Source organism: Hemiscyllium ocellatum, chromosome 34 (assembly GCF_020745735.1).
Source record: "Hemiscyllium ocellatum isolate sHemOce1 chromosome 34, sHemOce1.pat.X.cur, whole genome shotgun sequence".
Classification (NCBI taxonomy): domain Eukaryota; kingdom Metazoa; phylum Chordata; class Chondrichthyes; order Orectolobiformes; family Hemiscylliidae; genus Hemiscyllium; species Hemiscyllium ocellatum.
The window spans coordinates 18483183-18510565 of NC_083434.1; the positions used below are offsets into that span (position 1 = coordinate 18483183).

The 27383-nt window shown below is 40.4% G+C and overlaps 1 protein-coding gene across 1 annotated transcript in view; it reads left to right on the forward strand.

Annotated features, from left to right (window-relative positions):
• The window catches only part of LOC132832330 (acidic amino acid decarboxylase GADL1-like), a 112799-nt gene that overhangs the window by 37053 nt on the left and 48363 nt on the right, over positions 1–27383 (forward strand). Inside the window, exons 4-6 of the mRNA XM_060850252.1 lie at positions 10900–10990; positions 15304–15410; positions 19016–19131. Of these exons, the coding sequence (XP_060706235.1) occupies positions 10900–10990; positions 15304–15410; positions 19016–19131 (314 nt within the window). The remainder of the gene's footprint in view (positions 1–10899; positions 10991–15303; positions 15411–19015; positions 19132–27383) is intronic.

Below are 27383 nucleotides of genomic sequence, written 5' to 3' on the forward strand. Positions count from 1 at the left end.
TTTAGCATCACTACTTTAAAACTAATAGAATTATGGTCACTGGCCCCAAAGTGCTCCCCCACTGACATGTCAGTCACCTGTCCAGCCTTATTTCCCAAAGGTAGGTCAGGTTTGCACCTTCTCTAAAAGGTACATCCACTTACTGAATCAAAAAAAAATGTTCTTGTATGCACTTAACAAATTCCTCTCTATCTAAACCCTTAACATTATGGCAGTCCCAGTCTATGTTTGGGAAGTTAAAACCCCCTACCATAACTACCTATTATTCTTACAGATAACTGAGATCTCCTTATAAATTTGTTTCTCAATTTCCTGCTGACTACTGGGGAGTCTTTAGTGCAATTCCAATAAGTTAGTCATCCTTTTCTTATTTCTTGTTTGTGATGAAATGGGGTAAACCCCTCTGCTAATTTAAAACAGTAACACAGAAAAGATTCACCCGAGGATGTAATCTGTTAAAATTCGAGAGGCAAAGAACTATCCCAAAAGTCACTATTATAAGTAAAAATGAACAACTTTATTTTTTTAAAGTCTAACAGACAATAATCAACTATTTACAATTCCTTTCTCTAAACCTATCTTATACCTCCCCCTCTACAATACTGGTCTGATAAACCCCCCAATTAAGATTTACAAAAAAATCAAATTTTAAAACCATCCAGCTGTTGAATCTTCTCTTTGTATATTCCTCTGTAGATTTGCTCTCCATGTCAATGTTTTTATCTTTGCAAACTCCTTTTCCATCAGGTACCTCTCAGAGAGGTCTGACGAGCAGCCGATATCTGTTGTCTTTTGTCAGTTCTCTTTATTGTTCTTTGCCGCTCTGGTTAACTGTTCAAAATGTCTGATATTTACACCTAAAACATTGAATTGTTTCATTGGTTTTAATATTGTCAAAATACTAAATTCAACCTTGATTGGAGTCTGGCATCTTGGGACATAATTTAAACTGATTGGCCGAATTCAAATTTGTTTTTGCATCCGAGCAACCCAGCTAATCTAGCTGTTTGACCAAATGTTACATTGTTACCTTTTTCAGAACACTTTGTGCAGTGTCAGGTAGTTCTACTAGCTTTTTAACTCTCCTAAAGGTACTGTACCCTTACATCTTCATAACATCTCCACACTTAAGAAACAAAGAATGATCTTCATGAAAAACTGGCTCCTTTTTTTTCTATTCTTTACACATATTACCATAAAATACAGATAACTTTAATCTAAGTTCACCTTAACTTCTTCCCATATGTATAAACCCCTCTGCTAATTTAAACCAGCTTTAAAATCTGATTGAAGATTTGTAGCTCGGGTATCTGTTGTTGTGGTTCTGCTCGCCGAGCTGGAAGTTTTTGCTGCAAACGTTTCGTTCCCTGGCTAGGGAACATCATCAGTGCTGTTGGAGCCTCGTGTGAAGCGCTGCTTTGATGTTTCTTCCGGTATTTGTATTGGTTTGTTCTTGCCGCTTCCGGGTGTCAGTTTCAGCTGCAGTGATTTGTATGTGGGGTCCAGGTCGATGTGTCTGTTGATGGATGTTCTTGCCGTTTCCGGGTGTCAGTTTCAGCTGTAGTGGTTTGTATATGGTGTCCAGGTCAATGTGTCTGTTGATGGAGTTTGGGGATGAATGCCATGCTTCTAGGAATTCTCTGGCTGTTCTCTGTCTGGCTTGTCCTATGATGGTGGTGTTTTCCCAGTCAAATTCATGTTGCTGGTTGTCTGAGTGTATGGCTACTAGAGATAGCTGGTCGTGTCGTTTTGTGGCTAGCTGATGTTCATGGATGCGGATTGTTAGCTGTCTTCCTGTTTGTCCTATATAGTGTTTTGTGCAGTCCTTGCATGGTATTTTGTAAACTACGTTAGTTTGGCTCATGCTGGGTATTGGGTCCTTTGTTCTAGTGAGTTGTTGTCTGAGCGTGGATGTTGGCTTGTGTGCTGTTATGAGTCCTAAGGGTCGCAGTAGTCTGGCTGTCAGTTCTGAGACGCTCCTGACGTATGGTAGAGTGGCTAGTCCTTTTGGTTGTGGTATGTCCTCGTTCCTCGGTCTATCTCTTAGGCATCTGGTGATAAAGTTGCGTGGGTATCTGTTTTTGGCGAATACCTTGTATAGATGTTCCTCTTCCTCTTTTCGCAGTTCTGGTGTACTGCAGTGTGTTGTGGCCCTTTTGAATAGTGTCCTGATGCAGCTTCATTTGTGTGTGTTGGGGTGGTTACTTTCATAGTTTAAGACTTGGTCTGTGTGTGTTGGTTTCCTGTGTACCCTTGTGGTGAATTCTCCGTTGGGTGTTCTCTCTACTAACACGTCTAGGAATGGGAGTTGGCTATCCTTTTCCTCTTCTCGTGTGAATCGGATTCCTGTGAGTGTGGCATTGATGATTCGGTGTGTTTTTTCTATATCTGTGTTTTTGATGATTACAAAGGTGTCATCAACATATCTGATCCAGAGTTTGGGTTGGATTTGTGGTATGGCTGTATGTTCTAACCTTTGCATACCTGCCTCTGCTATGAGTCCCGAGATTGGTGATCCCATGGGTGTTCCGTTGATTTGTTCGTATATCTGATTGTTGAATGTAAAGTGTGTGGTGAGGCACAGGTCCAGTAGTTTAAGTATGCCGTCCTTGTTGATAGGTTCGGCCTCCTGTGTTCTGTTATGTATGTCCAGTAGGTTGGCTATTGTTTCTCTGGCTAGGGTTTTGTCAATTGAAGTGAACAGTGCCGTCACGTCGAATGATACCATGGTTTCTTCTTTGTCTATGTGTGTATTCCTGATGATGTCCAAGAATTCCTGTGTTGATTGTATGGAGTGTTTGGATCTGCTGACTAGGTGTTTCAGTTTTTGTTGTAGTTCTTTGGCCAGTTTGTATGCTGGTGTCCCTGGTAGTGATACTATGGGATACCATCAACAGACACATTGACCTGGACACCATATACAAACCACTACAGCTGAAACTGACACCCGGAAACGGCAAGAACATCCATCAACAGACACATCGACCTGGACCCCACATACAAATCACTGCAGCTGAAACTGACACCCGGAAGCGGCAAGAACAAACCAATACAAATACCGGAAGAAACATCAAAGCAGCGCTTCACACGAGGCTCCAACAGCACTGATGATGTTCCCTAGCCAGGGAACGAAACGTTTGCAGCAAAAACTTCCAGCTCGGCAAGCAGAACCACAACAATTTAAACCAGCAACACAGAAAAGATTCAGCCTGTGCTGTAATCTGTTAAAATTCGAGAGGCAAAGTACTATGATGAAAAACAAACATGATGAACACAGAAACATCTTTTATGTTGTGTCTGCTTCAGTTTTGCCATCATCAAATGTTGGCCTGCTGATACTGAAGACAATGTTAGACTTGGTTTTGATGCTAACTTTGAAGCACAAAACTGTAAAAATCTTTAAAATATGTGACAGAAATGCAATTATATTATTGTGCATGATGCTATTGTTCTGTGCCCAACCAATCAAGCAAAACGTCATTGAGTCATAGTACTGCTGAAAACCATTCAGCCCACTCTGCACATTCTGGCTGTTATGAACAAGTTTCTCATTGATCACATTTTTCGTTTGTCTCCTCATAAAACTTGACGTGTTGTTGTAGTCAGCATTCTGCTTTTACAAATCTTTCAGAGCTTGGTTATTATCAAGATTAAAAGTGCAAACAATGAGGAAGTTACTCATTAGGAAGCAAAATATACCCTTTTTGTACTGACCTGAATTTCAAAAATTAGTTTGATGTAGTATTAGTGTCTGCATAGGCTTCCTTTCATGTTCTATGTCTGGTAGGAGTTCGTTCTCATTCAGTTCAGTTGGTGATTATTTTTCCCTCAAGGTTACAAGGGAACATAGTTGCAGGCTATCAGTGATGTTGTTCAACATATACTACTGTCATATTGGAAGGACAAGTCTGTTTGCATATCTGAAAGAAAAGAAATGTGCTTTACACCAGCTTTATTAACCCTTTGGGATCTGTTCTCCTGCCAGATAATAAAAAGAAAAATCAGAGCAGTGTAGTGGTCTTGCTAGTTCATTGACCTTCACATCAGAGGGTTTTACTTGTTTCATCAACGGATAAGGCTACAAACTGAGAAGCTAGGATAAGGGTAGGAAAATCAGTGGGGTTGAATCACTTCTCTGGATAGAAATTATCCTACTGTTTACTTTTGGGATGTAGCTTACAGTACTTAAGGCTTTAGGAAAATCCCAAAGCCTTTTGCTTTAGCAAATAGGGTTAAGGAAAATCCCAAAGTCTTTTATTCGTATATAAGGAGCAAGAGGGTAAGTAGAGAAAGGGTTAGCCCACTAAAGGACAAAGGAGAAAAGTTATGTGTGTAGTTAGAGAAAATGAGTGAGATTCTTAATGCGTACTTTGCATTGGTATTCACTGAGGAGAGGGATATGATGGATGTTGAGGTTAGGGATGGATATTTGATTACTCTAGGTCAAGTCAGCGTATGGAGGGAGGAAGTGTTGGGTATTCTAAAAGGCATTAAGGTGGATAAGCCCCTAGGTTTGGATGGGATCTATTCAGGTTACTGAGGGAAGGGGGAGAGGAAATAGCTGGGACCTTAATAAATATCTTTGCAGCATCCTTGAACATGGGTGAGGTCCCGGAGGACTGGAAAATGTTGACCCTTTGTTTAAAAAGGGTAGCAGGGATGATCCAGGTAATTATAGACTGATGAGCCTGATGTCAGTGGTAGGGAATGTTATGACATGGGGTAAACCCTTCGGCTAATTTAAACTAGCAACACAGAAAAGATTCGCCCGGTGCTGTAATCTGTTAAAATGCGAGAGGCACAGAACTATTCCAAATGTCTCTATTTAATGTAAAAATTAACAACTTTATTCTTTTAGTCTCACAGAGAACATGAACTATCAACTATTTACAATTCCTTTCTCTTAAACCGATCTTTTACCTCCCACTCAATAATACTAGTCTGATAAAGAATCCTGATTATGATTTACGAAAAAATAATCACATTTCAAAACCAGTCTGCTCTGTAGGTTTTGCTCTGTAGATTCTCTCCAGGTTGGTTTTGATGTTTTGCTATGCAAACTCCTTCCCCAGACGGGTAACTCTCAGAGAGCTCTTAAACTAGCAGCCTACATCTGTTGGTCTTTTAGCAGTTCGCTCTCAACTGTTCAAAACTGTCTGGGTTTATACCCCAAAACATTGGATTGTTTCATTGGTTTTAATATTATCAAAATACTGAATTCAAATTTGATTGGATTTTGGTATTATGGGCCATAATTTAAACTGGCCGAATTTGAATTTGTTTTTTGTCTTATGGCAACCCAGCTATTCTAGTTGTGTCAACCATGTGTTACATTGTTACCTTGTTCAGAACACTTTGTGCTGTGTCAGGCAGTTTTGCTAGCTTTTCAACTCTCATAATGGTACAGTACCTCTACACCTTCATAACTGGAAGCTGCTTGAGAAGATACTGAGAGATAGGATCTATTTACATTTGGAAGAAAATGAGTTTATCAGTGATAGGCAATGTGGTTTTGTGCAGGGAAAGTCAAGTCTTACCAACTTAATGGAATTCTTTGTGGAAGTGACAAAGTTGATTGATGAGGGAAGGGCTGTAGATGTCATATACGTGGACTTCAGTAAGGCATTTGATAAGGTTCTGGGCTGATGGAGAAAGTGAAGTGGCATGGGGTCCAGGGTGTACTAGCTAGATGGATAGAGAACTGGCTGGGCAACAGGAGACAGAGAATATTAGTGGAAGGGAGTTTCTCAAAATGGAGACCTGTGACCAGTGGTGTTCCACAGGGATCCGTGTTGGGACCATTGTTATTTGTGATATACGTAAATGATTTGGAGGAAGGTATAGGTGGTCTGATTAGCAAGTTTGCAGATGACACTAATATTGGTGGAGTAGCAGATAGTGAAAGAGACTGTCAGAGAATGCAGCAGAATATAGATAGATTGGAGAGTTGAGCAGAGAAATGGCAGATGGAGTTCAATCCGAGCAAATGCGAGGTGATGCATTTTGGAAGATCTAATTCAACAGCAAATGGTATATAGTAAATGGAAACTCCCTGGGGAATATTGATGGACAGAGAGATCTGGGTGTTCACGTCCATTGTACCCTGAAGGTATGGGTATTTCCTTCATCGGACGGGGAATTGAGTACAAGAGCTAGTGGGTCATGTTACAGTTGTATAGGACTTTGCCTTCGCCCACATTTGGAATACTGCGTACACTTCTGGTCGCCACATTACCAAGGATGTGGATACTTTGGAGAAGGTGCAGAGGAGGTTCACCAGGATGTTGCCTGGTATGGAGGACCTTAGCTATGAAGAGAGGTTGAGTAGATTAGGATTATTTTTATTAGAAAGATGGAGGTTGAGGGAGGACCTGATTGAGGCCTACAAAATGATGAGAAGTATAGTTAGGGTCGATTGCAAGAGGCTTTTTCCCAGAATGGGGGGGGCTCAATTACTAGAGATCACGAGTTCAAGGTGAGAAGGGAAAGGCTCTTTACGCAGAGGGTGGTGGGTGCCTGGAATGCGTTACAGCAAAGCTGGTAGAGGAGGGCACTATAGCATCATCTAAGATGTATCTAGACAGATACATTAATGGGCAGGAAGCAGAGGGATACAATCCTGAGAAAATAGGCAACAGTTTTAGGTAGTGGATCTGGTTTGGGACAGGCTTGGAGGGACAAAGGGCCTGTTCCTGTGCTGTAATTTTCTTTGTTCTTTGTTCTTTGTACACTGAAGGCAGAGGCCCAAGAGGATTACACCTGTTTTCTTGGTTAGTTTATTTGCAGGTACCAAGATCTACAGACAAGGGTGAAAATAAAATACCTGACTGAAAGGTTAATGATGCCAATGAACTGTGGGCCTTGAAAGCAAGTTATGCCATGCCCTTTTGTAGCAATTTTAAACAACTGGGTTAGAAACTCTATCAGAACATTGGAGAGAAATCTCTCATGCAGAAACACTGAAATATTTATCACAGTGACAGAAATTTGCAGCAGTGCAAGTTATTTGACCTATGATGCATGCACCAAAAATAAGCTTAATCCCTCTTCCCTTCTCTTTTCTACCTTTGTATTTATATGCCACATTAAAGGCATATTGAAGTAATTTTTAAATGTATGAAGTTCTATTTATCATCCTTCCTTTCAGACAGGCGACTGCAGATCCCCATGAAGCTCTGAGTGAAAGCGCTGCCACATGAACCCTCTCTAACCCTTTTTTTAAAACACTAATCTGTGTCTCCTCTTATGAACTCCTCAACGAAATTGAACAGGGCCTGCCTATCCCCTCTCTTTATCTCTTATTAATGTCATGCACTTTAATTAGATATCCCCTCAAACTCCTCCATTCCAAAGAAAACAATGCATACTTATCCAATTTTTGGTCATAATTAAAACCCTCCAGTCCAAGAAATATCTTGGGGGAACACACACACTACTCTAGCTGTGACCTGACCAGTTTTTTGGACAATTCCAGCATAATCTCCCAACTCTTATAGTCAGTGCTTCAGCTAATACTGGCCCAGTTTCAAATTATTTGGGTAATAAATGCTTGTTTTACTGTGTGCTGATGATGTTTTGTATATTTACTCCTGTGAATTCTTTCCCCTAGTTTCTAGAATTATTACTTTTCCCTAAGATGCAGTTCCACAAAAAACAGTGTGATATTGAACACATGGTCATAAGGATGTACAACATGGAAACAGACCCTTCAGTCTAACAATGCTTGGAGGAAGAATGCCTCATTTTCCGCCTTGGGACCATCCAACTCCAGGGCATCAATGTGGATTTCACCAGTTTCCTCATTTCCCCTCCCCCGACCTGATCCCAGTTCCAACCTCATGAGCACAGCCCTCATGACCTGTCCTACTTGTCCTTCTTCCTTCCCACCCATCCGCTCCACCCTCCCATCTGACCTATCACCATAACCGCCACATCCATCCACTTATCGCACTCTCAGCCCATCCCCTCCCATTTATCCCTCCACCCACTACGCTGCCAACCTTATTCCCAATGAACGGCTTTTGCCCAAAACTTTGACTCTTCTACTCCTCGGACCTGCTGTGCTTTTCCAGCACCACACTCTCACCTCTAATCCCCAGCATCTGCAGTCCTCACTTTCGCCTTCACTCTAACTCATCCATGTCAGCCAGATATCCTAAATTAATCCTAAATTTGCCAGCATTTGGCCTATATCCCTCTAAACCCTTCCTGTTCATATACCCATCTAGATGTGTTTTAAAAGTTGTAATTGTACCAGCTTCCACCACTTCCTCTGACAGTTCGTTCCACACATGCACCACCCTGTACATGAAAAAGCTGCCCCTTAGGGCCCTTTTAAATCTTTCCCCTCTCACCTTAAACCTATATGCTCTAGTTTTTGACTCCCCAACTTTGAGGAAAAGACCTTGACTATCCATACCCCTCATGATGTTATAAACATCCGTAAGGTCACCCCTCAGCCCCTGAAGCTGTATTCAGCCTCTCCCTATAACTTAAACCCTCCAACCCTGGCTACATCTTTTCTGAACCCTTTCAAGTTTCATCACATCTTTCCTATAGCAGGGAAACCAGAATTGGACTCAGTATTCCAAAAATGGCCTAACTAATGTTCTGTACAGCCATGACATAACCTCCCAGCCCCAATACTCAATGCACTGATCAATAAAGCCAAGCAGCTTTCCAATTTTGAATTAACAAATTATCTTAAACTAATCCAGGCAATTTCCTGGAGCTAACCTGTTCACATTGCCAAGTGAATTTACTGCAATCCATCCATGTATTAATTTTTTATTAATACTGATTGTATGGTTGACAAAGGAAAGGAAATAGGACTATGTCTTTTCCCATGGCAAATTTTTCCAAAAATGTCTATTTGCACAACCTGTTTTAAAAACAAAAATTCCATTTAAGGATTGCCAATTGACTTGAGTGCTGTTGAGCAAGCACAAAATCCAATCCAAGATATCCAGAACTTGTTCAACATCCTTGAACTCTGTCGTGAGATGAAGACAGGCTTAGCTGATGTGATCCTATCGTGAAGTTGCTAGCTAGCACTTATGGGACTCGGCACATCAAGGAAAATGGCTTGGAAAACAATGGAGAGCTATCAGCCCATTTATTAGGAGCAGACCATGGAAAATTGGGAAATGGAAAGGGAAAGCCATGGAAGCACCTGTATCTGGACTGTGGACTGTTGCTGAGTACAGTCATGGAAAGCCAGCAGGTTTAGGAGTGCTTTACAGCAATTACCATCAATAATTCCCACATGTTCATGTACTCTTCTTACATTACGCATGAGATGTGACAGCAGCCATCTGTTGTCCTGGGAATGAGTGGCATGATGTTATCTTCTTACCAATGTTTACTGAAGAAAGGAAAAGACAAAAATAGACCCAGTCTTGCAGTCCATGCTCAACATTTGAATAATTTCTTATTTGCTGCGACTGAAATGTTAAGGGATTTTGTGTTAAGTGGCAGATTCTAGTTGATCAATTTTCCATTTAATATACATATTTCCTATTTGTACTCTTATCCCTTTTGCCTCATGGGAGTGGAACCCCACTACATGATAATAACAATGTCCCATCCATCATTCATTTACACGTCCAACTCCAGTTGTATTTAATTTGATTCTAGAGTTTGTTTCTGCTAATTTAGCATGTTTGTTCAGATTTTACTTGTTAAATTAAATTTACTTTTATTAATTTGAAACCATGACCTCTAGTTCTCAGAGTTTGGCTTAGTTCCTAGTTTCAGTTCTTTAGTATTGTCAGCAGTCACCAATCTTTCTAAACTGATAAACCCAAGTCTCTTAAATCATTTTTCATAGTTTAAGGCAGGATTATGTATGATAATTTAAGATGTATCGCCGCTGCCTTCTAAATAATCATTTGCGTTGGGCAATAAATGCTGGTTCTATCCGGCAATGTTCACATGACATTTTTAAAAATCCGACTTTTTCATGAATTCATGAAAAATATTAGACTTGTATTGGGTCTGGTTTTGTTTTGTTCTGTGTGCATGTTACAAGTTTGGGTTCATAAAACAGTGAAACAACATAACCATATTGTTAGGGAAGATAATACTTAGCAAATATCAAGCTGGAATGAAAACCACCAATTGTGAATTTCCAAAGAAGGTAAAAGTCAAAACTGGGCAACCTGTAACAGTTGCTTATTAAAGGAAAAATTAAGAGGAGCCAAAATACTCAATATTTGTAAAGTTTTTTGGACAACATTTTAAAAACTCACTGGCTGAAAATCAAAGCTCTGAAATTCAACTTTGTGATAGCGAAAATGTAAAAAATTACAAACTTTGCAAGAAAATGATCGAACCTACAGGCTATACAGTACCATTTGTAAACTGTCCTAAAACATTTTTTCATCAGAGAATTGTACCTCTCTGAGAAGTTTCAGACTTAAATTCATATTTTTCTGACAACTGCTCTGAGGTATTTAGTAATAAGAAGAGATCCTAGCACACTCTATAGACATTCAGATGCAAATCTACGCAAGTCAAAACTTTCAGTAAGTCCACATGTATGTCACTAAATAGCATTGGATTAAAATATCTGAAAATAATTCTTATAATATTTTGTGCTTCTTTAGGAATGCTAAGTGTCTATGTGTTCGTAATTCAGCTCCCTTTTTGCTCAATAACAATATTAGAGGCAATGTAATGAAAATAGCTTTTCTTTCTGTCTTTATGACATAGTGTGCTGTCAAGAGGATGCAATCTCAAGCAAGCTCAAAGCTGGTTCTTCTGTCTTTAGAGTAGTTAGAACGTCTGTATTTAAAGTAACCTGCTCTTCTTCTGATCATAATCAACAGCAAAAGGGAGAAAGAGCCATTAGATCTAAATCCTTGAGCAAAATTATTTGACTTGTTTTGTTTTTTGCAGGCCATCCAAGATTCTATAACCAGCTGTATGCTGGGATGGATCATTATTCTCTTGTAGCCCGTTTTATCACAGAAGCCCTCAATCCTAGCATGTAAGTAGTTTTCAGAATACTTCTCTTGCATAGTCAATTACAATGAATATGGTCCTTTTATAGTTCCAGTTTTATTTTGCCTTTTATTTTGGTTCCCCAAATTACGCAGTAACAACAAGGATGTTGAATATCAGGTTATCTTTGATTTCCACTTGACAGCTGGATTATGCTTAAGGATTTTGTGTTGAGCATTCTATTTATTTCTGTTTTCTTTGGTCCAGAGGTTGCTTGGACATCCAGATATCTTGTATCAAACATGCAATTTTCTTTTTGTTTTGCTATTTCTACATAATTTTAAATGTATGGATCCATTTTTAGGTAATATTAACCTACTGTGCAGGTTGAGAGACTTACCACATCCAGTAAATCATTGGTTTTATACCCTACCCTATATTTCATATTGACTACGATAGAAAGTAAAATTGGGCAGAGTGTAAAACCAACATTGCGGCCTTTCCTGTCAGTTTCTCAACAAATGAGATAGATTTAAATTGTGCCCATAATTTGTACCCACAGTTGAGGTAAAAATTGCCTCCAGCAAGTCAAAAAGAATAATGGATGCTGCTAGCTAATTAGAGAGGTTGCACAAAGTCCCAATATAAATCCCACCATTAGTACAAAATGAAATACTTGTCAATAAGTATCAAGTGTAATGTTCAGCCATTCAGTGGGAGCTATAACACTTCATACTTTGTGCATTATCAACAAAAAGTGTGACAGATGTGTAATTTTTGCATCAATAGTTAGAATTCCTTGAGCCAATGTTATAGACTGATGGTGCATACACAATATCCTCTGCTCAGATTAGTGCATATATATTTTTGTCTTCTGATTGGAATGCTTCCCAAAATATCAACAGTATTGCAGAGGTTTCCAGTTCCACTTGAATACATTAACCAGCATCTAATAATAGAAAGTTTGTCCTCTTGCACAGTCAGCATTTCAAATACACTTTTTTCATTCAACCCATTGAGCACTTGTTGAATGATAAACTAGCAGGGGAGATCTTTGGTACGATCCCTTGTTAAAATTTGTGGCTTCAGGAGTAGATCGGAGGCTGGGAATTCAGCAGTGAGTAATTTTCCCCCTAACTCCCTAGTGCCTCTCCACCAACTACAAGGCACATGTCAGGAATATGATGGTACATTTTCCACTTATTTGGGTGACTGTAGACCCAACAACACTCAAGAAGCTTGACATCATCTTGGACAGAGTAGCCCACTTGACTGGTACATGGTCTGCTGTGTTCACCATTCACACCCTCTGTGACCAATGCAAAGTTGCAGCAGTGGATACTGTCTACAGAATTAACTGCAGCAACTCACTAATGCTTCTTTAATTGCACTCTCTAGACCTGCAATCTCTACCATTTAGATGGATAAGCGGCAATGGATACATGGGAACATTGGCACCTACAAGTTCCTCTCCACTGTGTCTCTCTTCCTCTCTCTCGCTCGCTCTCTCTCTCTCTCTCTCTCTCTCTCTCTCCCTCTCCCTCTCCCCGTCTCTCTTTCTCTTCCCCACTCTCACCGTCTCTCTCTCTCTCTCTCTTCCCCCGCCCCCCACCTTCTCTCTCTCTCTCTCTGACACAAACCGTGTCCTTCTCTCTCTCTACCCCCCTCTCCCTCTCCCTCTCTCTCTCTCTCTCTCTCTCTGTGTCTCTCTCTCTCCCTCTCACTGTGTCTCTGACTTGGAGCTATATTGTTGTTCCTTCACTGTTACTGGGTCAAAATCCTGGAATTGCCTTTCTAACAACACTATGAGTGTCCTTACACCCCACGCAAGTAGGCACCAGCACCTTACTTGAGAGCAGGCAACAAATGCTGGCCTAGCCCAACTATGCCAGGATGCCCATATCCTGTTAATGAATATGAAAACTGAAATGCTGGGAGTGTTCAAAGACATAGGAATATATTTATTGTTCAAGAGTAGCATGTATCACAAAAGCAGTTGAGCTGGAAATTGAGGATGCATGGTTCTAGTGTGAAGTTGTAAAAGGTAGTGTGTGGCAAAACCATGATTCCCTAGTCTGCCTCATTAACAATCTTTAGCAATAATGAGTACCATTGAGGTTTTCTATGCTGATACCTCTGGTCTGACGATTGTTGCTTAACTTTCTGTGATCTGCATTGTGTACGAAGAAGCTTGAATGATGCAGATTGGTTCCAATCTTCTATCTCATATGACAAGCAGCCATTGCAAACAACATTATTAACCGTCTGTGGGTTTCCCAAATGTCCCAATTTGAGTAAATTCCATTGATACATGAATGTGTTTCATTGTTTAGAAAACAGTGAACAGTCCCACAGAGATGGCTACTATAATCATGTGTTTGGACTTAATCATAACATCCTCAAATCTTTGCTGAAGTCAGTGTCACACAGATAATCAACACTCAGCAACCTCCTGATGATCTGGAATGCTAAGTGCTGTATTACTATCTGCCAAAAAGAACATTATCTCCATGAAAAAGAACCCTTGGACAGTAGAATTGCCAATTACATCCTTTTGATAAGGTACATTGAGAGGAAAGTTTAGAGGGATATGAGCCAAATGCAAGTAAATGGCAGTAGTTCAGTTTCGATAACATGGTCGCTTGGATGGGTTGGCTGAAGGGCCTATTTCCATGCTCTAAGACTCTATATGTTAAGGATTTACTGCTTAACCCCATAGACAAGGCCCCAAAGGAATTCCAATTCGCTAGCTACAACTTTGGACTTTTGGACTCTAACTTGAAAGCAGGGACTGTATTATGTATTTAGGGGTTTAATAATTGAATAAATTGTCTACTTGTTTCAGTTCTGTATGTCCTTTGCCTGGAGATATCGTGCACTAATGTTGAGAAATTTCCCCCAGATCTAAGAGTGCAGGAAATATACCATATTTCTGGTTTAACTTTACTGTGGTGCTGTTATGTTTTCATGAGCAGGAAGTGTAGGGGAAATATATCCTCATTACGTTTTTTAAAAAAGGAGAAAAAACAATTTGCTTACAGACTTTTGAGGGAAAATCAGGAGAGTGATTAGCTTTAAAACCTGTAAGCTGTTTGTAACATCAGACTATTTGAGAGGGAGCAGTAAATGGAGGAAGACATTGAATCTGACTCTGTCCTAATGGATGTTTTGACTTAAATTGAACAGGGCTGGGAAACACTGGGCCCAGAATTTTCCACAACAAGCAAATACTATTATAACCCCCGGAGTTCAGATTAGATGAGATTCCCTACAGTATGGAAACAGGCCCTTCGGCCCAACCAGTCCACACCAACCCTCCAAAGAGTAACCCACCCAGACCCATTTCTCTCTGACTAATGCACCTAACACTAAAGGGCAATTTAGCATGGCCAATTCACCTGACATGCACATCTTTGGACTGTGGAAGGAAACCAGAGTACCCAGAGAAAACCCACACAGACATGGGGAGAAAGTGCAAACTCCACACAGACAGACACTGAGGCTGCAATTGAACCTGGGACCCTGGTGCTGTGAGGCAGCAGTGCTAACCACTGAGCCACTGCACCGTGTGTCCGCCAGCCCAATGCAATATGAGAGACAAACTCATTCCCTCCAAAACGCCTTTGGTAAATTTAGTTCAGTCAACAATCACTTTGTTATTGGTTAGTCCTCAGAGGGTGAGTTTATGTAAATATTGTTTTTAGGGCTCCTATTCTTTTTCCCGGCCTCAGCTTGTATGAAATAAATCCAGAAAGTACTGGAAATACTCAGCAGGTCAAACAGTATCTGCAGTCAGGGAAAAAAAAACAAGTTTAATATTTCAGGTCTATGACTTTTCATCAGACCTTGAGTTTGGTGAAAGATTCCCACATGGAGATGACTGTACTCCTGATCTTGGAAACTAAATCTTTTCTAGATCTCTTTCTATAGATTTATCCAATGTATGCATCGATATTAGAAGTCACTCTTTTTCCATTCATGTATCCATTTATCACAAGGACAGTAGCGAGGTAAAGACCAGATTTACATCTTTACAATTAACTGATCTTAATTTTTGGTTGTTACACCAATCAGTGACAGGAGCTGCAGAAATCAGTTGAAACCAATTCATCTGGGAATGTTGCTGTATTAGCAGTAGGTCCCATTGCAGGGGTTTATTTCTGACCTTGCTTCTTGCTTTTATATGTGAGTGGGATCCAGTGTGAGTCCATTGGTTTTAAATTTGCTGATGATGTAATGTCTGTATTTACAATGATTGGTTTTGATTGGCAACAAATTGTGAAAGATGCTGTAGAAATGAAAGCTTTTCCTTTCTTTTAAAGTTGTGTTTTCTCTCCCTATTTATTCTCTTCACTAAAGCTACACTTATGAGGTTGCACCAGTCTTTGTTCTCATGGAGGACGTAGTTTTAAAGAAGATGCGGGAGCTTATAGGCTGGACAGAAGGAGATGGTATCTTCAGTCCTGGTGAGAAACAAATCATTTCAGTATTTTAATTGACTGAAATAAGTTCCCTGCCATTAATCTTTCCACTACCTACAGTGATTGTTTGTTTTGATTTGCAGTCTTTAAAGTAGACAGCAATTTTACTTGTTGTGCATATTGTTTATTACACATGCAGAGAAGGCTGCTATTCAGCTTATTGTGACTGTGCTGGCTTTTTGCATGAGTTTATCTTTACAATAGTAAGATTTTACTCTGAAATTTCAAGCATCCAAATTGTTTTATTCATTCATGGAATGAGGGCATTGAGGGCAAGGACAATATTTATTGCTTATCCCAGAGGCAGTTTAAGAGTTCCATCACTATGGATCTGAAGTCACATATAAGCCAAACCAGGTAAGGATGGCTGTTTCCTTCTCTGAAGGTTTTTCCACTAATCCACAACCGTTTTATGTTCATCATGAGAATTTTATTTCCATATTTTTAAAAAAAATCATATTTCACCATCTGCCTTGGCAAGATTTGAACCATGGGTCCCTAGATTAATAGTCCAGAGATAATACTAGGAGGCCACCATTACTCCCTAATAGAGGTCATGTAATAGCTTTTAAAGCTGTTGAATAAGTTGAGCAGCCACAGGAGAGTTGGAAGAAAAAATTGGCTGAGTAGTTGAGAAGGCAATAATGCAATAAAATAATAAGTTATAATTATTTTAATCAATCTGTTTGGACATATTAAGACATGCCTCCAGGGCAGATGGGACTGAAACTCAGACTGTCTGGCCAGCAGGTAGGGACACTACCACTGTGCCATATGAGCCTTTACTAGGAACTTACATGATAGGATAGGAAGCCCTAAATCCAATGATACAGAACAGGCAGATCTGTAAGTTGAGTATATGGAACATAAAATTGTAAAGATATTCCTAATTAAGTGAATGGTCAGAGTTATGACAAATTGATTACAATGTAGGTAAATATGAAGCCATCTACTTTGGACCTAAACATGATAGAACAGGATAATCTCTAAATTATACAGTTATGGATGAATTATAAGAGTATGAAGAAAACAAATCTTAGCCAACATCTTGAATCAAATCATCCTCAATCAAAGAAGCTATTGATATTTTAATCAGTTGTGAATATAAAGATAAACAACAAATAGCAATTTAGCTTTAAATTGATGTCAGTTTGTGCCTGCTATCACCTGACAAATTTGTGGCTTTAGGAAACCAGGTTCAAGGCTAAATGCTCAATCTGTTTGTCAAATGTAGCACAGTTGATTAAAATCTCCTATTCCTAAAGGATTTCGATCAGCCCATGTATGAGAATTCGTTCCAAAACTTCAAACAAATCACTTTATTGACCATAATATATTGAGGAATCTGCCTTTATCTTCTGCCATGTTTCCAGTCTGCTTGCTCTGGTGTTGTGGTTAGCTATCTTCCTACTTCTGACTATTGCTTGGATTCTTGTCTGCAAATCAGGTGCATGAGGTCAAGATGATTCCTGGCTCCATGAGCTTGACTTTTAGATGGCTGTCTGGACATAAAATTTTTGGTTTATGAATGTTGTGCTCAAAGTCAGGGTGGGCAAACCTGGAAGTGGTGAGGTGAATGCCAGGTGTGGAGTTTGCTGGGAGGAAAGTCTGCCTCAGGTCTCCAGTCCTGTCCAAACTTTAAAAGAAAATGAAAAATAACAACACTCAAACCTCAAAACCACACACTGAACACATACTAGCCATGCCCAATCTATGCCAACTCATGACATTGCATACCCTAAATCTAACACATAATCCTTCATAGCCTCCATGCCAATCTATACCCCTGCACCCACCCCATTCCCTTCATTCTAACCTAAGTACTTATATTCAATCCCCCCAATGCCCCTCATATCCTTCATGCCGACCTATATCTTTGTACTCAATACCACGACCCTTTATAGTTCTTGTGCCAACAGTGTCAACTGGTTCTAACCCATACTGTCTACCATCCTTTGCTCTTACAACCATCATGCAAATTCACTCCATACCATGGAGCCAATTTGAATAAATAAAGCTTTTAGTATCTATTATGGAACCCAGTATATTTTTCTTAAAAATACTTTGCTATTGACAAAAACCCATTAATTATATGGAAATCCATGCAAATATCTCTTTTTATTCTTTATTCATTCATGGGATGTGGATTTTGCTGGCAACACTAGCATTTGTTGTTCAACTAAGTGGCTTATTAGACCATTTTAGTGAGTAGGTAAAAGGTAACCACAATTCTGTGGGTTTGGAGTATCGTTTAGGCTAGACCAGGTAAAAGTGGCAGATTAATTTCAGTGGGGAATTTATCTATTTCGACAGTTTCCTTGTTCCACGGATCTTATCTACATTTCACATAGGTGTATGTCCACTCTTAAATCATTATTGACATGTGACAGTGCAGAAACAGGCCATTCGACCATCAAGACTGCATGGACCCTTCAAAGAGCATTACACCCAGGCTCACTCTATCCCTTAAATCCCACATGGGTCTTTACCATGGTAACCCACCAAACATGCACATTCCTGGACACTACAGGGCAATTTTTAGTTTGGTAAGTCCACCTGACTTGCACATCTTTGGGAGGAAACCCACATAGACACTGGGACAACTGCAAATTCCACACAGACAGTTGACAAGGCAGGAAGTGAACCCAGGTCCTATAGAGATCTACAGCACAGAAAAGGGCTCTTTGACGCATTGAGTCTGCGTCAGTCAAAGGCAACTGTCTAACTATTCTAATCCTATTTTCTAGTACTTGGCCCATAGCCTTGTATGCTTTGGCATCATAAGAGTACATCGAAATACATCTTAATCATTATGACGGTTTCTGCCTCAATTATCTACCGTAAGGCAGCAGGCTAAGAAGAGAAGGATATAGTGATTTGGAATCTTAGAGTGAAAAGTTGGTGTTGATGCCAGAAAGATAAAGACCCAAAAGTGATTGTTTAAGCTGAGTACATTGAAGCTAAAGTGTATAGAAACTCTAGGAAGAAGCTAGTTCCACTATAACAACTGAATCCCAAGTGACTTGAACCTATCAAGGTGTTAGATACAGAGATGCCTGATGTGACTATTATACAAGTGGTGTTTTGTTTATTATATCTGAAGAGGTATTTTGAGAACTATATTATACAAAGCTTTTTTTGATTCTCTTCAATTTATAAGCAAATGTTTTAGGCCTGATGGGATTATACTTTCACTGTGTGAAACAGTGATTGACAAAGGTAGTTCAGCATCACCATCCTGAGGACAATGGGCAATTAATGCTAGTTTAACAATCAATTCTCAGTCCTATGAATGATTTATTTTTAAATGCTGCTATTTGTAAAGAGTGTCTCGTTTGAAATTTAGATTGTATAGTTACACAGCTGTTTTTGATATGAAGAACTGTAATAGTGGTTAGCAATGGTTAGTTCAGTTGGCTGCATAGCTGGACTGTATTGCTGAGTGATACTAATGGCTTGGGTTCAATGCCTATACCAGCCGTGATAGTATGCTGTATCCATGTCTTGCTACACTGTTAATGTAGAGTTATTTTTCCACTATATAATTTTCCAGTTAAATAATGATTTTTCTTCTATTTTATCCTAAACAGGGGGCTCTGTTTCTAATATGTATGCTGTCAATCTCGCTCGGTACAAGTGCTGTCCAGACTTAAAGGAGACTGGACTTTCAGGTTCACCTCCTTTGGCAATGTTTACATCTGAGGAGGTAGGTTGGACACATTCGAATCCCATTTAAGTTGCTTGTAGTTAGAGATTTTGATGGAATATGTTGGCCTCTGTATTCTAGGAAGATTGGAGGCACTTAACTGTAGTCTATTGAAAAAGAAGTGCATAAAGTATGAGTTCACATTCTTTGGTGGATGAAGGTTTAGAAGTCACAGAGTCATAGAGGTCTACAGCACAGAAAAGGGCTCTTTGACGCATTGAGTCCCTGTCAGTCAGAGGCAACAGTCTTACTTTTCTAATCCTATTTTCTAGCACTTGGTCCATAGCTTTTTACGCCTTGGCATCATAAGTGTACATCTAAATACATCTTAATCGTTATGAGGGTTTCTGCCTGCAGGCAGTGAGCTTCAGATTCTCACCACCTTCTGGGTGAAAAGATCTTCTCTCACATCTCCTCTAAACTTCCTGCCCTTTTCTTTAAATCTATGCTCCACGGTCATTGATCCCTCTGTCAAGGGAGAGTTTATTCCTGACTACCCAGTCTATGCATCTCAGTCATGTTCCCCTCAGTTTCTTGTCCTTTAAGGAAAACCACTCCAGTCTATCTATTGTCTGTCTTCATAACTAAAACACTCCAGCTTGGGCAACCTACTGGTAAATCTCCTCTGTGCCCTCTCCAATGCAATCATAACTGTCCTATAATGTGGATTCCAGAACTGTGCACAGTTAATTAACTGTGGCCTAACCAACCTTTTATACAGTTGAAGTGTGACCTCCCGGCTCTTAAATTCTATATCTCGGATAAAACAGACAAATAGCTTATATGCCATCTTAACCACTTTATCTATCTGTCCTGCAACCTTATGGACCCCGTAGAGATGCACATCTGTGTCCGTCTGATCCACAGGATCCTACCATTCATCTTGTATTCATATGCCTTCTTTGTCCTGCCCAAGTGCATCACTTCTCATTTTTTTGAATTGAATTCCATTTTCCCCATTTGATCAGCCTGCCTATATCCTCTTCTACTCTAAGACTATTCTCCTCAGTAATTACTATCTTATCAATTTCGTATCATCAGCAAACCTACAGATCAACTCTCCCCCATACAAGTCTAAATATATGTATATTTTATATATATATATCACAAACAGCTAGGCCCAGCACTGCACCCTGCAGGGCCCTACTGGACACAGCCTTTCAGTCACAAAAACACCCCTCAACATCTGCTCCTGAAACTTCTAGGTCCAACTTGCCAAATTTCTTTAGTGAAGGTAACACCCTATGGGATCTATCAGTTTCCCATGTAGGACCTTACCAAAAGCATTGCTAAAGTCCTAAGTAGACCACGTCAAATGCATTGCCCTCACCTACATACTTAGTAATCTCTTCAAAAAATTTGACCTCACCTTAAGAAAACCACATTGACATTTCTTGAATAATCCCCGCCTCTCCAAATGCAGATTTTTTGCTTTTAATAGTTTCTGTACCAGAGGTTTGAATGACAATCCGATAGTTTCCAGGTTTTTCCCTTCTTGGCTGTCCTCCAGTCCTCTGGAAAGTCTCCTTGGCCAGAGAGGAATTGAAAATTATTGCCCGCACTGGTGCTATTTCCTTCCTTGCCTCACTCATTATCTACTTTCAATCCTGCCAGACTGTTCAGAATCTCTCCTCTCTCTATGTTAATTTCTTTAAATATATCATCATCCTTCTCTGTACACCAACAGTATCCCAATTGTCAATCAACAGCAAAATAAGGTCTTTATTTAGAATCCGACCTACACATACAAATTACCATTGTGATTGTTAATGAGCCCTACTCTTTCCCTAATCGTCCCTCTTGTGTAGGGCTTCTTACAGACTGGCTTTAAAAAATCGCTTTTGGATACATTTTAAGAATTCTGCTTCCTCTAAATCTTTCACATTATGATTGACCCAATCCCAATTAATATTTGCGAAGTTGAAATTCCTTACTATATTATCTGCTGTTGTATTTAGAGTCATAGAGTCATAGAAACGTACAGCATGGAAACAGACCCTTTGGTCCAACCAATCCATGCTGACCAGATATCCCAACCCAATCTAGTCCCACCTGCCAGCACCCAGCCCATATCCCTCCAAACCCTACCTATTCCTATACCCATCCAAATGCCTTTTAAATGTTACAATTGTACCAGCCTCCACCATTTCCTCTGGTGGCTCATTCCATACAAGTACCACCCTCTGCGGGAAAAAGTTGTTCCTTAGGTCTCTTTTATATCTTGCCCATCTCACCTTAAACCTATGCCCTCTAGTTCTGGGCTCCCTGATCCTGGAGAAAAGACCTTGTCTATTTATCCTATCCATGCCCCTCATTATTTTGTAAACCTCTATAAGGTCACCCCTCAGCCTCCGACGCTCCAGGGAAAACAACCCCAGCCTGTTCAACCTCTCCCTATAGCTCAAATCCTCCAACCCTGGCAATATCCTTGTAAATCTTTTCTGAACCCTTTCAAGTTTCACAACATCTTTCCGATAGGAAGGAGACCAGAATTGCATACAATATTCCAACAGTGGCCTAACCAATCTCCTGTACAGACGCAACATGACCTCCCAACTCCTGTACTCAATACTCTGACCAATAAAGGAAAGCATACCAAATGCCTTCTTCACTATCCTATCTACCTGCGACTCCACTTTCAAGGATCTATGAACCTGCACTCCAAGGTCTTTTTGTTCAGCAACACTCCCTAGGACCTTACCATTAAGTGTATAAGTCTTGCTAAGATTTGCTTTCCCAAAATGCAGCACTTCGCATTTATTTGAATTAAACTCCACCTGCCACTTCTCAGCCCATTGGCCCATCTGATCAAGATCCTGTTGTAATCTGAGGTAACCCTCTTCGCTGTCCACTACACCTCCAATTTTGATGTCATCTGCAAACTCACTAACTATACCTCTTATGCTCGCATCCAAATCATTTATGTAAATGACAAAAAGTAAAGAACCCAGCACCGATCCTTGTGGCACTCCACTGGTCACATGCCTCCATTCTGAAAAACACCTCTCCAGCTCCATCCTCAGTCTTCTACCTTTGAGCCAGTTCTGTATCCAAATGGCTAGTTCTCCCTGTATTCCATGAAATCTAACCTTTCTAATCGGTCTCCCATGGGGAAACCTTGTTGAACGCCTTACTGAAGTCCATATAGATCACATCTACCACTCTGCCCTCATCAATCCTCTTTGTTACTTCCTCAAAAAACTCAAGCAAGTTTGTGTGACATGATTTCCCATGTACAAAGTCATGTTGACAATCCCTAATCAGTCCTTGCCTATCCAAATACATGTACATCCTGTCCCTCAGGATTCCCTCCAACAACGTGCTCCGAGGTCAGGCTCACTGGTCTACAGTTCCCTGGCTTGTCCTTACTACCCTTCTTATACAGTGGCACCACGTTAGCCAACCTCCAGTTTTCCGGCACTTTACCTGTGACTATCGATGATACAAATATCTCAGCAAGAGGCCCAGCAATCACTTCTCTAGCTTCCCACAGAGGGAATACACCTGATCAGGTCTTCAGAATGTATCCACTTTTTCCTGTTTCAAGACATCCAGCACTTCCTTCTCTGTAATCTGGACATTTTGCAAGATGTCACTATCTATTTCCCGACAGTCTATATCATCCATATCCTTTTCCACAGTAAATACTGATGCAAAATATTCATTTAGAATCTCCCTCATTTTCTGTGGCTCCACACAAAAGCCGCCTTGCTGATCTTTGAGGGGCCCTATTCTCTCCCTAGTTACCCTTTTGTCGTTGATATATTTGTAAAAACTCTTTGGATTCTCCTTAATTCTATTTGCCAGAGCTATCTCATGTCCCCTTTTTGCCCTCCTGATTTCCCTCTTAAGTATACTCCTACTGCCTTTATACTCTTCTAAGGATTCACTCAATCTATCCTGACTATACCTTACGTATGTTTCTTTCTTTTTCTTAACCAAACCCTCAATTTCTTTAGTAATCCAGCATTCCCTAAACCTGCAAGCCTTTCCTTTCACCCGAACAGGAATATACTTTCTCTGGATTCTTGTTATCTCATTTCTGAAGGCTTCTCATTTTCCAGCCGTCCCTTTACCTTTGAACATCTGCCCCCAATCAGCTTTCGAAAGTTCTTGCCTAATATCATCAAAATTGGCCTTTTTTCCAATTTAGAACTTCAACTTTTAGATCTGGTCTATCCTTTTCCATCATTATTTTAAATCTAATAGAATTATGGTCGCTGGCCCCAAAGTGCTCCCCCACTGACATCTCAGTCACCTGCCCTGCCTTATTTCCCAAGAGCAGGTCAAGTTTTGCCCCTTCTCTTGTAGGTACATCCACATACTGAGTCAGAAAATTGTCTTGTGCACACTTCACAAATTCCTCTCCAGTCCCAGTCTATGTATGGAAAGTTAAAATCCCCTACCATAACCACCCTATTATTCTTACAGATAGCTGAGATCTCCTTACAAGTTTATTTCTCAATGTCCCTCTGACTATTAGGGGGTCTATAATACAATCCCAATAAGGTTATCATCCCTTTCTTATTTCTCAGGTCCATGCAAATTTCCGGGAATATCCTCCCTCAGCACAGCTGTAATACTATCCCTTCTCAAAAATGCCACTCCCCCTCCTCTCTTGCCTCCCTTTCTATCCCTCCTGTAGCATTTGTATCCTGGAACATTAAGCTGCCAGTCCTGCCCATCCCTGAGCCATATTTCTGTAGTTGCTATGATATCCCAGTTCCATGTTCCTAACCATGCCCTGAGTTCATCAGCCTTCCCTGTTAGGCCCCTTGCATTGAAATAAATCCAGTTTAATTTATTAGTCCTACCTTGTCCCTGCCTGACCTGACTGACTCGCTTCTGTTCTCAACTGTACCCGTCTCAGATCTCTTTCCTCACTATCTCCCTGGGTCACACCCCGCCCCCCCACCTCACCTCCCCCCACCCACCTTACTAGGTTAAATCCTCCCAAGCAGCTCTCGCAGATTTCCCTGCCAGTAGATGAGTCCTCTTCCAATTTAGGTGCAATCCATCCTTCTTGTACAGGTCACTTCTACCCCAAAAGAGATTCCAATGATCCAAAAATGTGAATCCTTCTCCCATACACCAGCTCCTCAGCCATGCACTCATCTGCTCTATCCTCCTTTTCCTGCCCTCACTAGCTTGTAACCCCAGAAGTATTCCAGATATTACTACTCTTGAGGACCTCCTTTTTAAATTTCTTCCTAACTCCCTGTAATCTCCCTTCAGAATCTCAACCTTTTCCCTTCCTATGTCTTTGGTTGCAATGTGGACAATGACCTCTTGCTGGCTCGTCTCCCCTGTGAGAACATTCTGCACCCTCTCTGAGACACCCTTGATCCTGGCACTAGGGAAGCAACACACCATTCTGATTTTTCGCGGCTGGCCACAGAAACATCTGTCTGTTAGGAGACTACAGAATCCCTTAACACAATTGATCTCTTGGAATCTGACGTACCCCTCGTTGCATTGGAGCCATTCTCAATACCAGAAATTTGGCTGTTTGTGCTACGTTTCCCTGTGAATCCATCACCCTCTACATTTTCCAAAACAGCATACTTGTTTGAAATGGGTACATCCACAAAAGACTCCTACACTAGGTGCCTACCTCTCTTACCTTTTCTGGAGTTAGCCCATCTATGTGATTGTATCTGAGACATTCCCCCCTTCCTATAACTGCCATCCATCACATACTGTTGCTGTTGAAAATTCCTCATTGCTTCTAACTATCTCTCCAACCGATCCTTTCGATCTAATAAGATTCGCAGCCAACAGCATTTATGGCAGATATAATCCGCAGTAACCCTTAAACTCTCTTTAAACTCCCACATCTGACAAGAAGTACAGTCTAGTAAAGGCCATTTTTGCTCCTTCACAATATACACACCCAGAAATGAACACCGACTTATTCCTTTACAAACACTGCCTCAGGTTAAATGAATAGTTATGACTTATATTTTAAGTTTAATCAAGAGATACATCTCCAAAAAACATATAATCAAGGAAAAACCCACTCTACTCACTATTACAGATTCTCTGTAGGTCACACTTCAAAACAACGATTAACTTAGCTGATTCTGTGCTGTGAACTTCACCGAACAGTTTCTCCAAGATTAGTTGTGAATTTCACTGTTTGTTAATTTTTCCAGATGCACTCCGATGTCCAACGAAACACGAATTCAAACAGCAACAGCAGTAACTGTGCAGATTCTCTCTCTCTCTCTCTCTCTCCTGCAATGACCTCACCATGTGCTTCCTTTGTCTGTTCTTTTCCCTTTTAAAACTGCTGTTGTTTTGACGTTTTTTTTCCAAAATTCCAAAACAATGAAAAGGCATATAAAACAGTAATTGCTGCTCCTGGAATTCGAGGAAATCACCTCCAACACCTAAAATAGTTCAAAAAAGGAGCAACTGTTACAGCCAGAAATTTTTCCCATCCTCCATCTTGGATTACTCAAAATCCTATTTCTCTCAGAATATTAGGGGACCTCTTGTGCACTCCCAGCAATCTGTTTGCTCCACTTTGGTCTTCAAGATCTACCTATGTAGCTTCATTTGAGGAGCCTTCTAAGGTGTCATCCCTGCTTTCTGCTGTAATTGATTTTGTGATCAACATTGCAACACTCCTCCACTTTTACCTCTTCCCCTGTCTCACCTGAAGACCCTATATCCTGGAATGTTGAGCTGCCAATCCCCCCCTCAATCAGGTTTCAGTGATAGCAATTACAACATACCTGGATGTTATAATTTTGGACCCTCAACCCACCACTCTTTAGTCAGACTCCTTGCATTCAAGTAAATACCATCCAATGTTGTTAAACCTTCTCGTGCCTTAACTGGCCTGCACTTTTTATGCCTCATTCACTTCTTTGCTGTCTTTTAATTTTCGCTGTTCATCTCCACTGCTGAACCTTCTCTCAACCCATTTGCTGCCAGGTTAGTTTCAATTCTCCCTGGTAACACTAGCAAACCTTCCTGCAAGGATATTGGTCTCTTCCAGTTCAGCTGCAATCCACCATCCCAAAAATGATACAGTGTCCAAGAAATCTAAAGCTGTCCCTTTGCACCATTTCTCCAGCCATACGTTCTTCTGGACTGACCTCTTATTTCTATACTGTCCAGCATGTGGCACCAGAAGTAATCCCGAGATTACTACTTCTTGGGTCCTGCTTTTTAATCTAATTCTTAGCTCCCTAAATTCTGCTTTAAGACCTCATCCATTTTTTCACCTGTGCAAATACATAACACAATCTCTGTTTATTTGGCTTCCTTCTTCAGAATGTTCACCAGCCATTCCATAACATTCCAGAATCTACCAACAAGGGCTGCAACATACCATCCTAGAATCTGTTTTGTGGCTGCAGAAATGCCTATCTGTATCCCTCACAGTTGAATCTCCTAACACTCTCACCCTGCTGTTCTTCTCCTTCTCTCTTGTGCAGCAGACACTCCCATGGTGAAGTCGGCTGCCATTTCTTTTCCTACAGTTATCTCTCCCAACAATATCCAAAATAGTATATCTGCTAAAAAGTGATTGGGCAATGGGGGATATTTTTTACTAATTGCCTCCCTCTACTCAGCCTGGTGATCACCATGCTCTTGCTGCCTGTTCAGTCTTAACCAATGGTATGATCACTTCACTGAACGTGCAGTCTATGACACACTCAGCGTCATGGATGTTTCACAGTGAATTCGCCTGCAGCATCTCCAGCTCTGAAACACAGTGAGCCAGTAACTACAGCTGGATGTACAGTCGTTCTTGTACATGTGCTCACCAGGGCGTACTAAAGCCTCCATAATTTGCCACATAGCATGGAGGAATGCATCAAGGGTGTGAGCTCTGCTGTCGTAACTTCTTTTAAGCCCCTAACCCATGCCCTTTTAAAACAAAAATGTTAATTTTCATTATGTAAAAATATTAGTAACTCACTTCACTTATGCTAATTGTACTTACTACCCTACTTTGCTAACTAATAATACTTTGTATATTGAGCCTAACTTTCACTTATTCATGTTCTTCTTAGCTAATCCCAAATTCCAAAAATACATTTTTATAATCATGAGCCAATTAAACCAAAGTGAATCTGAATGAGGAACATGGAATATTAGGAACAGAAATAGTTTATTCAGTGTTTCCAGCCTGTTTTCACTATTTGATTAGATCATGGCTAATTCTCAACTCCATTTATCTGTTTTAGCTCTATTTCATTTGATACACTTAACAAAAATCTTATTGATCTCATAGT